Source organism: Bemisia tabaci, chromosome 3 (assembly GCF_918797505.1).
Source record: "Bemisia tabaci chromosome 3, PGI_BMITA_v3".
Classification (NCBI taxonomy): Eukaryota; Metazoa; Arthropoda; class Insecta; order Hemiptera; family Aleyrodidae; genus Bemisia; species Bemisia tabaci.
Window position 1 is genome coordinate 33606083 of NC_092795.1, and position 13527 is coordinate 33619609.

At 39.3% G+C, this 13527-nt stretch overlaps 1 protein-coding gene across 1 annotated transcript in view; it reads left to right on the plus strand.

Annotated features, from left to right (window-relative positions):
• The first annotated feature begins 256 nt into the window (after nt 1-256).
• CDase (neutral ceramidase) overlaps nt 257-13527 on the plus strand; it is a 41081-nt gene continuing 27810 nt past the window's right edge. The window contains exons 1-7 of the mRNA XM_072298209.1: nt 257-948; nt 2245-2381; nt 8477-8601; nt 10633-10776; nt 11673-11849; nt 12170-12297; nt 12710-12908. Coding sequence (XP_072154310.1) covers nt 8479-8601; nt 10633-10776; nt 11673-11849; nt 12170-12297; nt 12710-12908 — 771 coding nt within the window. The 5' untranslated portion in view covers nt 257-948; nt 2245-2381; nt 8477-8478. The remainder of the gene's footprint in view (nt 949-2244; nt 2382-8476; nt 8602-10632; nt 10777-11672; nt 11850-12169; nt 12298-12709; nt 12909-13527) is intronic.

Consider the following 13527-nt stretch of genomic DNA (forward strand, 5'->3'; position numbering starts at 1 on the left):
GACGATGTTTAAACGATGCAACCCTGCTGAAACTTGATTCGCTTAAATTAATCTTGGTTTAATAAAAAGAAAACAGAACGAACGAAAATATCGCGTCGAAATTTTTTGTGATTTTATTTTAAATCATTAACTTCTAAAAAAAAACTGTGTGTAGCTTTTTTTTTTTTTTTTTTTTTTTTTATAAATTAATTGAAAATAAAACATGAGTGGTGATATGCACCGTTGCAGTCGGGGGCGAGAACTCTTTTTCCCGCGTGCAGGCGTCGACAGGAATTTAATTTCACTCACGGTAGGCGTAACGAGATAACGATTCGACCTATCGAATCGAATTATCCATTGCTATAGAATCATCTTCATCCTATCCATGTATCTCTTCATGCGATGGCAGATTTCGAGCCAGCTTTTTGTTCATGCAGGACTAATCGAGCTGTAGGATGACGTTGTCATTAGTATGTGCGACGCGGGTATTTTATTTACTTTATGATCTCTCCCGTATGACAACGTCATTTTGAAGGCAAAGCCAGGCCCCTGGCGGAGACAACCAGTCTCCTGATCGGCCGACGCGACGCCGGCACGGCCGTCACAGATCAGTGCCGTCGCTTGCGCCATCGAACGTCCGGACGTCGCGACGCGTGCGGTCTGTTCATTTCGGACACCAAGCCTTCCTTTCAACACTGCTCTGACGTTTTTGGTTTGAGGTTATGTTGCACCTCGTGAAAATTCTTCAACGATAGCTAGTTGTTTTCCGCGGACTAGTGCCCATTTAGTCATTTATTTTTCAACTTCATATTAAAACTCATAAGTTCGAGTTTTTCAAGCAAAATTAGGAAGGTGGTGCGGTTTAAGCTGTGAATGAAATAAAAAAAACACAAAAAATTCGACAGTTCTTATTTATCGGCGAGAAACCTATTGATTTTTGTAATTTGGAATTGTTTACTTTCTTGTCAGGTATATATTTAATAAATCATTAAATCAAGAAAACAATAATATTAATATTCTCTATTCACATACTTACAAAGCAGCATGTAAATATAATAAAGCCCTTCATTTTATTCCTTGTTTTCACTAAAATTTACATTTGACGTGCATATTGTCTCATAAAGAAAGGAAGGGGATAAGGATAAGGAATCATATTTAACAGTGTTTATACAAAACTGCGAGGCAGACTATTTTTAGGATATTGAAAAAAAATTACAATAATTTCATATTTTCATGAAAGGTACATGAGAGGACTGTTCACTGGAAGGGGATTGCAAACAACGTGTAAAATTCATTTTAAAAAACCTAATTCAGCGATTTTCTAAAAGGACTGTACAATACGCTATTTTCATGGTAAAAATCAGTGGAAGCTGATTAAAGTTGCAAACTTTAGTGGAAGAACGGCCCAGGCTCAGTATAATTTGTAGACAAAATTGTCGTAAAATTCTCTCTTTCTCTGTTTTTATGATCCTAGACTAACAATTGTGTCAATATTGAGTATTCGAAATTTCGTCTCACCTTATTTTGAGAGAAAAATGATAGCCTTGCCTGAATATTCTGAACTATTATTTAATGAAAGTTATACAATATTTTGGAGAAACTTGGAGCGATTCCCGATATGAACACAAAATGAAAAGGAAATTTGTAACATCTAAATCAAGGCATGGGTTTTTTCAAGCTCACACTCTCGACTAGCTTGGCTTATTATTTGACCATGGTTTTTTTTTATTTAAAATTTTCTCTGAGTCGATACCATCACAATCTCAAAGTTAAAAAAACTTTTGAGCTTACAGACTTGCTTGCGTGTCTCAAGTGTTCTGTGAGGGCTCCCACAAAAACATTGGCTTCAATCAAAATGTTTTGGGGGTATTTTTCGTCATTACAAATCAGACAATTATATACGATAAATACTTGGAGCAGAATTTTCTCCTACATGATTATCTTTCTCCAGTATATAATATTTATTTGAAATTGCTTTATTACCTGTTGAAGTTTTCTCGATTATGAAAAAGAAACCATGTCATTGAGCCATCAGTTCTAAATTAGGTAGTCATGCGTTTACGTTTAATTGCAATGACAAGGGCCTGCCAACTGAGTTAGTTGCATCTAAATCAAATTATGGTCTTACAGAAGACACGATAACTACGCATGAATATAAGTAAAAATTAAGAGCTAACGTGCTTTTCACAGATTTAACGGTGAAGTGAATAGATTTAAATGAAAAAATTGTGCCTGCTACTACAACACAATTGAAATCCCGTTTAGGTCAAGCTCGAGGTTAAAAGTGGATTTTGTCCAGTGCGCTTGAGTGCAACAGGAGCTGAAGCTTTGTATTACTATAATGCGAGAACATTTTTTACGCTGCAAGACTGGATAACTGAGAAGACTGAAGACGTGGTTCGGTAAGTTCCTTTGAAATTGTTTACGATCAAATAACGAACAGAAACAAGTAGATAGCTTTTTGGCGACTAGGAGCTCTTTTTTCGAGCTCAAACAAATCTGGAATTACTTTCTCATTGGCTACTGGAGGACAGTCATTTGTTTGTCAAGCAAACATAGGTAGTTCTAGTAACTGATCTAGGCGACGGTCTTTCAGGTATCTCCCCTGGTAAAAATTGGCGATAGGAGCTGCGTTTCAAAATACCAAAGGAGTTCTTATAGCCAACTATGCCGACTAAAGAGGCTATTGAAAATCATATAGCTGGCTGTAGAAAGCGAAGCAAATCATATAGCCGGGCTATACGAAGCTATAAAAAAGTATACAGTCGGACCATAGTTCCTATCGCCGGGCTTTGCACTTTATCGCCATTGGCTATAAAAGGCTATAAGAAATTGTGTAGAAATTCGTGTACTTTGGAAATCATTAAGTTTGATACGGAACTACCTTAATATTTACAAAACACACATTATATTTTCCTTTAAAACGTATTTTTTTTCATCAATTAAAATGAGAATTATCCATACAGAGTGTGCAAACATTTCATGAGTTGAAAAACGCTGACTCCGCAAGATTAAATATTAGAGCCTAACACAAAGCGGAGCGGCGACGCACTGGCGCCTACAAACCCAACAGGGATACTTCATGCATTGCGCAATGCGTGAAGTATCCCTGTTAGGTTTGAAGGCGCTAATGCGCGTTTCGCGCTCTCTGCCCGCCCGCCGCGCCGCAGCGTGCCACGGCGTCTGAAGCAACTATTTCACACCAGAGGTATTATAGACCTACACCCGGCGGTAAGATTTTCTGTAGCTTTTATAGCCGGCTATACAATTTCTTAAAGCCTCTTATAACCGATGGCGATAAAATGCATAGCCCGGTGATAGGAACAGTGGAAAACAAAGGGTATGTAAAAGCAGCCCGAAACGGAAACGACAATCGAAAACACAGGAAAAAGCGGAAACAAGGCTAAAAATACACAATATAAAGGCAGGACGTTTCGGTACCTTACGGCACCGAAACGTCCTGCCTTTATATTGTGTATTTTTAGCCTTGTTTCCGCTTTTTCCTGTGTTTTCGATTGGTGATAGGAACTATAGCCCAGCGACAGGAACTATAGCCCGGCTGTATAATTTTTTATCGCTTCGTATAGCCCAGCTGTGTGATTTTCTTCGCTTTCTATACAGCCAGCTGTATAATTTTCTATCACCTTCAATAGCAGCCCATGAGAATTCCTATGGTACTTTGAAACGCAGCTCCTATTGCCAATTTTTACCGGGGTACAGGGGTACACTCACAACTGTGTCAATTGTTAGCTCCTGTTTTCAACATGCAAACTAGGCAATTGGTGTAGAACAAATTTTGTTCATAAAGGGGGAATCTGTAACGTTTTCGGACAATACAGAATCAAGAGGCTCATGAGAGAATCCGTTCTGATCTTGTTGACCTTCACCTCGAGAGTGGTCACTGGTCACGGTCCGAACGGTGGGGCCGGCCACACAGTGTCTCTCTGTACGAATAATGATTAACTCATTATCCGTTGAGCTCACATTCCGAATGCATCGAGCACCAAATTTCTCAAGGTGCCTCTGTCGAGCTGCGAGCATGTCCTTTTCAACAGTGAAATTCCTTACCGTGTGAAGCGGCTGCGGTGTTTCAAAATGTCTGCTCCTGCAACCTGATCGTTGAAATTTTGTGTTATTCCGTTTGTCGGGTAGACATAGTTGACATAAGTTACATTAAAAGGCGTAGCGTGATTGGTCGGCTATTTCTCATCGCTGCTTTGACGTGCCTGTGTCGGGTGGAACTCATGACAAGTTACGGGCACCTCTTAAGTGTGCTTCAGAGTAACTCAGGGTTTGGTTGATGCAACTAAACATTGTGTCGAGCGACCAAATTGCTTTGGCTGACCTGAATAAAAGAAAAGAAACCAAAAGTACCATAGACGCGGAAATTTTTAACTGTATATACGTGCTTTTGTGGACGAGCAAAAATCGTATGAAGCTTCATTACAAAATTTACCGTGCTACGGAAGAACGCCGTATGCGCCTTCAGGCGTTGCCGAATTTCCTGCGACAAATCACAAGTTTTCAGGAAAATTTGGGAATATTTTTTCTCCAATTTTTAAGAAGACTTTGTTCGTAGTTTGATCTAAAAAGTCTGAAAATGTCAAGGAAAAATATGCATAACTTTCTTCAAAAATAAATTAAATTATTCGGAGAAATTTGGCAACTCTCGAATGTTCATACGGCGTTCTTCCTTAGCACGGCAGAAATGTAGTCCATATTGGTGGTGAATCTGGTGATCGGCGTTGTATTGGCTCGACGCGACGCGGCTCTGAAGAATCACTTAATAATATCCAAAATTACTAAATTTCAATAGCGTTAAATGTGAAAAATGCGTATGTAAATTGCAAAGGTTAATAAATCTCCGATTATTTTTGATTTTCCTCAGAGAATACTAACCAAAAAGTTTCTTTGCAATTCTGCGCGATTTTTTAGAGAGAGTGAAAAAAAAACACAGAAAATGCCGATAAAAATTGTCCGTTATTTTCCCTTTGAGGAAATAGAACGCATCAGTTGAGACCTACGATTACAACGTTACAATCTAGAATAAGCGATTTCCGACTTTAGACATAGATCTAGATTTTTTTCCGACATAGATTTTTTTAAATCTCTGGAGATGCACCATACGGTTTCCTTTCTTAGGATAATCTATCAGAGAATCTGAAGCATCGGTACCTGCTATTTAATATTAGTGTTTCTACATTAAGGTCACCAGCGGGTCTCATGATTTAGCAACCCTGGGCTTTGTCCGTAAAGAGCATCTGATTCAATCGATATATCGCTGATTCAATTAGAGTCGATTATTCCAAAATGGTTTTGAATTGTGCTACATTTTTCAATAAAGAACCACTATTTCTGACTCATCTACATAAGCACTCATTTGCATAACGAAACTAAATTGCGTATCTCATATGAGCTGGGAAAAAAAATCGAAAATGGGGCAAAACGGGGTTGTAGATTCCCTTTAATCGTTTCTGGTTTTGAGAGCGGTCACGCACTCACACTATAGGAAATGATGGTAAAAGGACTGCAACATCGCTAATTAGAATGCGCGCTTTGAGAGTTGAATTTCGTTCCTGCTTTTAAATTATTTATAATGGGGCACTGAGAATTTAAGTTAATATTTTGCAGAGCAGACTTTAATCTGTGGCAAAAAGATCAAGGCTCCGCTGAATATGATTTAAATACAGTCGGATCTTGAAAATTTAGATATTTTAAAGTCAAATAAGGGTGGGATTGAGAGAGGAATGTCGCGCCGTTCCTCAGATCGAAACGACTTCAACCCTAGCTAAGGGACCAGTAGCGATATCTGCATAAAACGACGAGGAAACATTGTCTCCCCTAAAAAAAGAGAGATTTATTGTAAGTTTTATTTTATTTATCAATGGTCACTTATATGGAGTTTAATAGGGAAATAGAACTAGCATCATAATCATCAAACGCAGTTCAATATCATCCACTTCTAGGCAAAAAATAAGACTCAAATCTCGGAATAGAAGTTGTGCGTATTAAAATAAAAAGGAATTATATGCATTCTGTCCTGAGCTCTGAGATGTATTAGAATTCATTCATAACAGGTGTCATGCCACAATGGGTATTGTTCATTTTCATTCAAATGCGTCCGATATTTCCACACGGAGAATGTATTTTGATATATCTGGAAATGTGAAGAGAAATTTCGATCCTCTACTTACATCTTTCGTGCCCATTCCATGGACCACTACTCCGTAGAAGATCCATGCATAAGTTGACTTTAAAATATTATTCCTTTTTTATAGGCACATTCAATTCTATAGTGAAAAGAGTTTTCCTTAAACACAAAAACTTCTTTTTCGAATTTTTATCGTCATGCATGGTTTCTAACAGTTGCGATTCTCAAAAGTCGGCAAAGCTATTTATTCTCCATTTAAATATATTTGTCGGCAGCATGCTTTACCTAGAATCGATTGTTTACCTTCATTTAAATGGACGAATAAATAGTTTTTAATCGTTTTCAATAGAGTCCCTTTATACCCAGAGTTACGACAACTCGATTATCAGCTGACTGACAGCCGGCCTTGGCTGGCCATGGAGGCCAAAACGAGTGCACCCAAACGAACGATATTGAGGGATAAGGATCAGGAATCCTGCGATGTCTGTCACACAAAAACAACAACATCAATAAATTGATCAGTTAAAAAGAAAATGAGATTGGTTTGTGAATAATTTCTTAATCTATTTTCATTTTGGACCGATGGAAATAACAATTTACTCTTGATAAACCACAATTAGGTAATATTTTCATTATTCTTGTTCACATACGAGGTACCGCCATCTTGGTGCACTCGTTTCGGCCTCCACGAGCGAGAACCAATCAGAATTGGATTTTTTTTTAGGCCACTTTCAGCCCAACCCTGGCCCAACCAAAAGTGAGTTGTCGTAACTCTGGGTATAAAGGGACTCTAGTTTTCAACAGTGGGATATCCCATTGCTGCCAACTTTGACATTTGCTTCTATTTTCGAACCTTTGTCAGGTGGCCCATTCTGTTCCCTATTAATTTTCAGGGTGAGAGCGCCACTCGAGAGAGGTTTTTGAGGAATGTGTTGACCCTCCCTCGTGCGGGCATAGCATAACGACAGGATTAAGGACCACTGTATCGATGCAGCGCTCAAATCCCCTGCCCCGAGGACAGCATCACAGTGATGCAAGTTGGACAACGAGGCAGTATTCCCCATAGGATAAGCGTTTGACTTACGTGTCTATTGACCGATGAATTTGCTCCCGGATCTAGCTAAAGGGACAAAGCGATCGGGTTCTAATTGGATTTTCGAGTGTTCAAACTCCTCACTTGTCGGTGCACGCGATACTCCCCCCCCCCTTCCCCCTTGACGAAGCTATGGGCTAGGATTCGTAGTTAAAACGTGTTCTCAATTCACCTTCCCGCTCCATGCTTTCGGAGTAGCTTCGAAAGGAGAGTATTGCCATGTTTGTAGCAACAAGCAATAAAATCGATTTAGAGATCAAATTGACAATTAGAAACATAGCTAGAACAAAGGCAACATTTTAATTAATGCTGTAATCAGTAACTAATTTATCGTCGGGAAAATAGGGGGGCTGGGTTTCTTCAAAGCACCGATGTAAGGAGAATATTTTCAACCGTAGTCTTTAAGTGTAGACAGAAACATGATGGTGCCACTGGTTTTCCCCGAAATTAACTCCCAACCTCAGAGGGAAAAGAAGAAGAAGAAGAAGAAGAAGAAGAAGAAGAAAAAAGAAAAAGAAGAAGAAATATCTTAAGTTGAGACCGTAATAGAGGGGTACCTAAATCTCAGGAGAAAGTACACTTATTTAGTCAAACTGTTCCTGTAGCCGGAATCACACGCTGAATATGGGAGCTGAATGTGGCTTGAATGTGAAAGTCATCAGTCCGACGCCCTGGATTTTGCGCGTCACGCTCAAAATTCAGGGCACCGACGAGGATCGAAGCTCAGCAGTTACCAGTTCGTACGAACTATTCGAATGAATTTGTTACAAATCTAGATGAAAGTAACTCAAATTTACGAAATTCCAGCTGTTGAGCGATGACTGTCGACTCTCATATTCAGCTGCCAAATTCAGCGTTTGATTCCGGCATGTACCTACAGATGAGATAGAGCTGGATAAAACAAAAGGATCACCTTGTCTCTCGGCCACGGAAGAAAGAGACCTGCTTGCACTGTAAAATAGAGTCAAAGTTACCTCAATCTCATCATGAACATGAGAACAGAATATTATTACCTCAAACTTTGTGGCCTTTTTTTGAAAGTTTTGTCATTGGTATGCGATTATTTTGATCTTGATCCAACGGTAGCCGTTATTTGACATATTATCTGTTACAATCCATCAGCGGTCGAGGGACCTCCACAATAGCTCATTCAAACTTTGACTTTCCATTGTGCTTTTCGCCTAGGATCCTCCTACAAATCCGATTCGGAGACCCAACGCAAATCCTTGAATAAATTCTCCTTCTCTTTTCAGAAATGCCGAGTGTATTGCGACAAGTCTGTTTGATATTGGCTAGCTTTGTAGCTTTCTGCGAGGCGGCTTACAAGATTGGAGTGGGGATAGGGGATGTGACTGGTCCAGCGGTTGGAATCCCATTCGTAAGTTTACACTGCTCTTGTATACGTGTTCGTGCATGATACAATTTCTCGACGATGGTCCCTCTCCGTCTCTGAAAGCATTTCTCGGATACTTTTCACACGATTACTCAAAGAGGGAACCTATCACTCGCCATTTAGTCGATATTATTTATCTTTCACTGTTAAGTCGACTACGCTCGAAAAATGTTTGTGATACTGAACGCTCTGCATCAGAAAATGATTCTCCTTAAGGATATCCCAGGTTTAAGAAAACACATCAGAGCCTTAGGAATTGATGATATGAGATTGTAGCACATCTAAGAGCAAAAAGTTCTAATGATGATGCTCGTCTAAATTCTCGACAATTTTCCCCCACCCGGAGGGTTGACTATATTGATCCCAGAGTGAGCTGATTATTGGATTTATAGACATAAAGTCATGTAATGAGATATCAGCTTTAAGCTGAACCTTTTACGCACGATGGCTAAAAAACTCCATCATAAAGACAAAAGGATAATGGAACAATCCTATTGGTTAAAACGGGTGATTGTCTTGGACTGGGGGAAATTAATGGACTTTCTATGGGGTCTCTTATGGGTAGCCGGTGGCTAGTCTATTACTCACCTTCTTCGTTCATTCACCGATAGGATTGCTTCATTTTTTCTTTGCTTACTTTGTCTATCACTGTGTCTATCAATTTTAATAATCTTTCCGTGGTAGTGTACTTCTCTTTCACCAAGGGAAGGGGTTGAGAGCTGAATGGCTTTATCGCGGAATTCTTGCAGTGAGCGGGCGTCGACGCAATATCAATCAAATCCTGAGCGATGCGATGAAATTGAAATCGAACCCGGACAAACAATATCAGAGCGATGAATATTTTATAAGAAAAAGTTTCATAGACAAGCGAGACAAGACGCTCGCACGAATGGCTCGCCCGTTCGCGATGCTCCATCGCTAATGAAAATTGGACCCACGCACAGTGGACCGAGTCAGAGAGGTCGCACAAAGTCTGGAAACTTTGAAAGCTTATATTTTTAAAAATATGAAATAGAAAAGTTTAAGAGTGGTTCCACTGGTTTTATAGTGAAATTTCTTTTCAGAAATACCTCTTAAAATAGATTTTGTGACAAAATAAACATCCAAATTTGAAATTTTGGCCGAAAATTTCATGTCCGACCTCTCCTATTAACTCGTTCCACTGTGCCACCTCTCGCACTGCGATCGAGGGAAAATGCATGTTTTATTCCCACTGCATGCGCGCGTATGCTTCACTTTCTTGCGAGGACTCCTCGCATTGACAACGTTCTCCCTTCATCGAATTTTGCGGTGGAACGCTAAGAACGAGATGCAAGTCTTTCAATTTCTGAGGGACTGAAATTGCATAACTTCTCAAATGAAGGGTCGAAGTTTTTTCTGGCGTTTCGCTATAGTTCAGACTCATAAGTTTGAGAACTTATGGGTAGAAACCACTGAACTGATTCGTTCCTCCGTTGATTGGCCCTACATAAATACATTATGGTATTGGGTTCAGGGAAAATGTCATTATTTCTCTTTCCTCATGCAATCCTAAAAAATGAATGATTAAAAAATGTTGGAAAAACACTGTAAAATGTCGCATAATTTTGTTTTCTTAATTGTACTTTCTCAAATTAGTGACGCTCTTGGCTCTTTCCTGCAGTTGTCTTCATTAGTAAATAAAGATGGGTACTTCTTTTCGAATGAAATTAATAATTTTTTAGTGATTTGAACCGCGTCTATTAGGAAGGTACCCAGACCCAATATGGGGTAGAGTAATCCACGAGTGAAGACACTTTAGGATGAGCTTGCAATATAGCTGTATATCCGTAGGAATCCTGGGAAATTGTGGTCTTGAAGTTAATTTTCTCCCTTGTTTTGATTGGTTGTCTTCCGATGAACATTAAGTGTAAACAGAGGAGGATATATGAAGATTGCTCAGGTGATGTAAGACTAAGAGGAAAAAAAAAAAAAAAAAAAAAAAAAACAGGTTTAGATAAACGTTGACACATAAGGTTGATTTTCTTTATGTTGCAGATGGGCTACGCAAACCTCAGGCAGAGGGGTGAGGGATTGCATTTGCGACAATTTGCACGAGCTTTCATCATAGATGACTCCTATGAGAAACTCGTTTTCGTGAGTGTGGACGTGGGAATGGGCGCACACGGAGTCCGAATGAAGGTATCTACCGACTTCAGTTCTACTTCATAACAACTTCAATCATAGAGTATTGTCTTCTCATATTAAGTCATTCAGTTTTAGTTGTTGCATCACAGAAGTACAGTTCAATTTTCATATGTTATTTTGCGTTTTTGGAATCGATTCTCCCTATAAGATTTAAAAGTAATGCCTGCATGAGCTCACATCCTGGAAACCTTGAAAAAAGTTATTGGTCGGTGAGGTGTTCATTTATATTAACATCATCAAATTTTTTATTTGTTGTTTCAGGATTTGTGAGATGAAACAAATATAAATGTTTTCAAGTTGGAATTTTGTCTTGTATTGTCTTTTTAGACTAATTGAGGGCAAAGCGAGGAAGAGGGAGGGGCAAAAGAGGAAGATGAAGATTAAAACGATGCGCTTGGCTAGAGTACTCATATTGGGAGGGTATGGACAACTCGAAATATGTAGCTCTTAGAGCCCAAAGGGGAGGTAACCTTTGAAAACGAAAAATGTCAGTGTAAAACTTTAGACTCCAATATCAAACGAAAATAGACAAGAATATCCATAAGTAAGCATTCTTCTGCAAAAATGAGTAAGTTTATGCAAAAACCAAGTCAAATACGTGCTTTACCAACAACAGTTCCCAACAATTGTGATTATAAATCACTCTGGATAATTTGAATTCATAGATTACCTACCCTTTTGGGGTCTAGGAACTCCATCGCCTGACCTCAAAATTTTCGACACGTCCATACTCTCCCTATATAGGTCCTCTACGCTTGGCTGCATGGGAGCATTGATAGAACAAACGTTCTTTCTAAAATGTATTGAAACATTGGTTCTCTATTGAAATATAGTCCAAATACGGCCTTTGGATACTGTAACTAACCATCACGCAACCTTCTGTCCGTCAGGTGCTGAAGCGGCTGAGGGAAAAATTCGGCGAGGAGTTCTCGGAGAGGAACCTGATGATAAGCGGGACGCATACCCACTCGGCGCCAGGCGGGTTCCTCATGCATTTCATGTTCGACATCAGCACCATGGGCTTCGTCCCTGAGACGTATGACGCCCTTGTCTCCGGCATCGTTACGGTAACCCATTTATTTTATCCTACCTTGCTAAGAGGAAAAAAACCGAATCTGCATTCAAACGTTGCCAAATGTGCCCCCGAGGCCTCAATGTTATAAGTGTTTGATTTCTTTTAAAAATGAGCGTGTTTTTGGAAATTTTTAATATTTTTTTTTTGTTTTTGAAATTTTAAAATTTATTGGCGAGGGAAAATTTTTGTCGATTTTATCGCACATATTTATTCAAAAGATAAGAAAGGTAAACTTATGTTTTAAATGACCCCCGTAACTCGGTGCACTACGCACTATAAACCGCATATTCCTGAGACGTATTTTATTTTCAGAGCATAACCCGGGCGAGGAGTAACATGCGGAAAGGAACTATACTTTTCTCGACAGGAGAAGTTTTTGACGCCAATACGAACAGGAGTCCGTCCGCTTATGACAACAACCCAGAGAGCGAAAAAGCCAGGTACATTCAAGTCATTAATTTCAATAGCTTCAATTTTATCGAGAGATGCTACAAACAGGATATTTATTTAATAATTTTAAGGATTATGCTAATTATCTAAAGCCCGTATCATACGATCAAAGTAGAGCTCCCAAAGTGACGTCACGTGGGGTCACGTGACGTCACTTTGAGAGCTCTATGTTGATCGTGTGAAACGGGCTTAATCAAATGGATGCAGTCAAAACATTGGCACCAATTTTTTTCATTTTTTTAAAGAAAACTATCAATAATATCTCCTTGAAATTTTTTTATGTGAATATTTTTTGAACGAGTAAAGAGAGTTAACAGACATATTCAAGGGGAATTGTTGATTTTGCATGCCTCTGGTCATGGAAGTCCCATAAATTACATGGAACTACTTTTGCTTGCGCAGATTCGAGTACAACGTGGATAAAAGGCTGATCCAGTTGAAATTCGTGGCGGAAACGGGTCAACCGATGGGCGTGCTTAACTGGTTCCCGGTGCACCCAACCAGCATGAACAACACCAACACCCTCATCTCCAGCGACAACGTCGGTCTCGCCTCGGTCCTCTTCGAACAGCAGATGAATCCGGGACGTCCTATCGGCAAAGTAATATCTTCAAAAAAATTATCTTTAATGAGGAACAAATGGATTGCATTTTGCAATTTGGAACTACAATATCTGGCTCAGTTTAGAAACGACGTGTGCACCATCATTTTCCCTATACATATGTGTGTTTTTGCTGATGGGCTATTAACCCTTTATTGCATAGCGTTGCATGAAAGCAACAAATGGTTTTCAGCTTTATTTCAATTCTGGAGTCTTAAATTGAATCAAAGCAAAAAATATTTTTTTAGGAGCATTATTGATCTTCTAACTTTAAAAGAAACTACAAAGATCGATTCCAACTGACTCTATTGTCGAAAAAATACTGTACAATGTAGATTTTCCGTCCAAAATCAACGATTAGCTCATGCAACAAAGGGTTAATTGTAGCTCCTAATCGCAAAATGTAGTCCAAATGATCCAACATCCGAAAAACAGAGTAGTACGAACACGGGGTCCAGTGAAAGTACCGAGGAAGCAAAATAGAGGTGGCGACTTTGGATAGGAGGGGGTTGTAGGTAACTCTGTCGTCCGAAGGAAGAACGCCGTATGAGCCTTCAGACGTTGCCATATCTCTTTCAATAAAAAACAAATTCACTCTACAAATTGGGAATGTTTTACT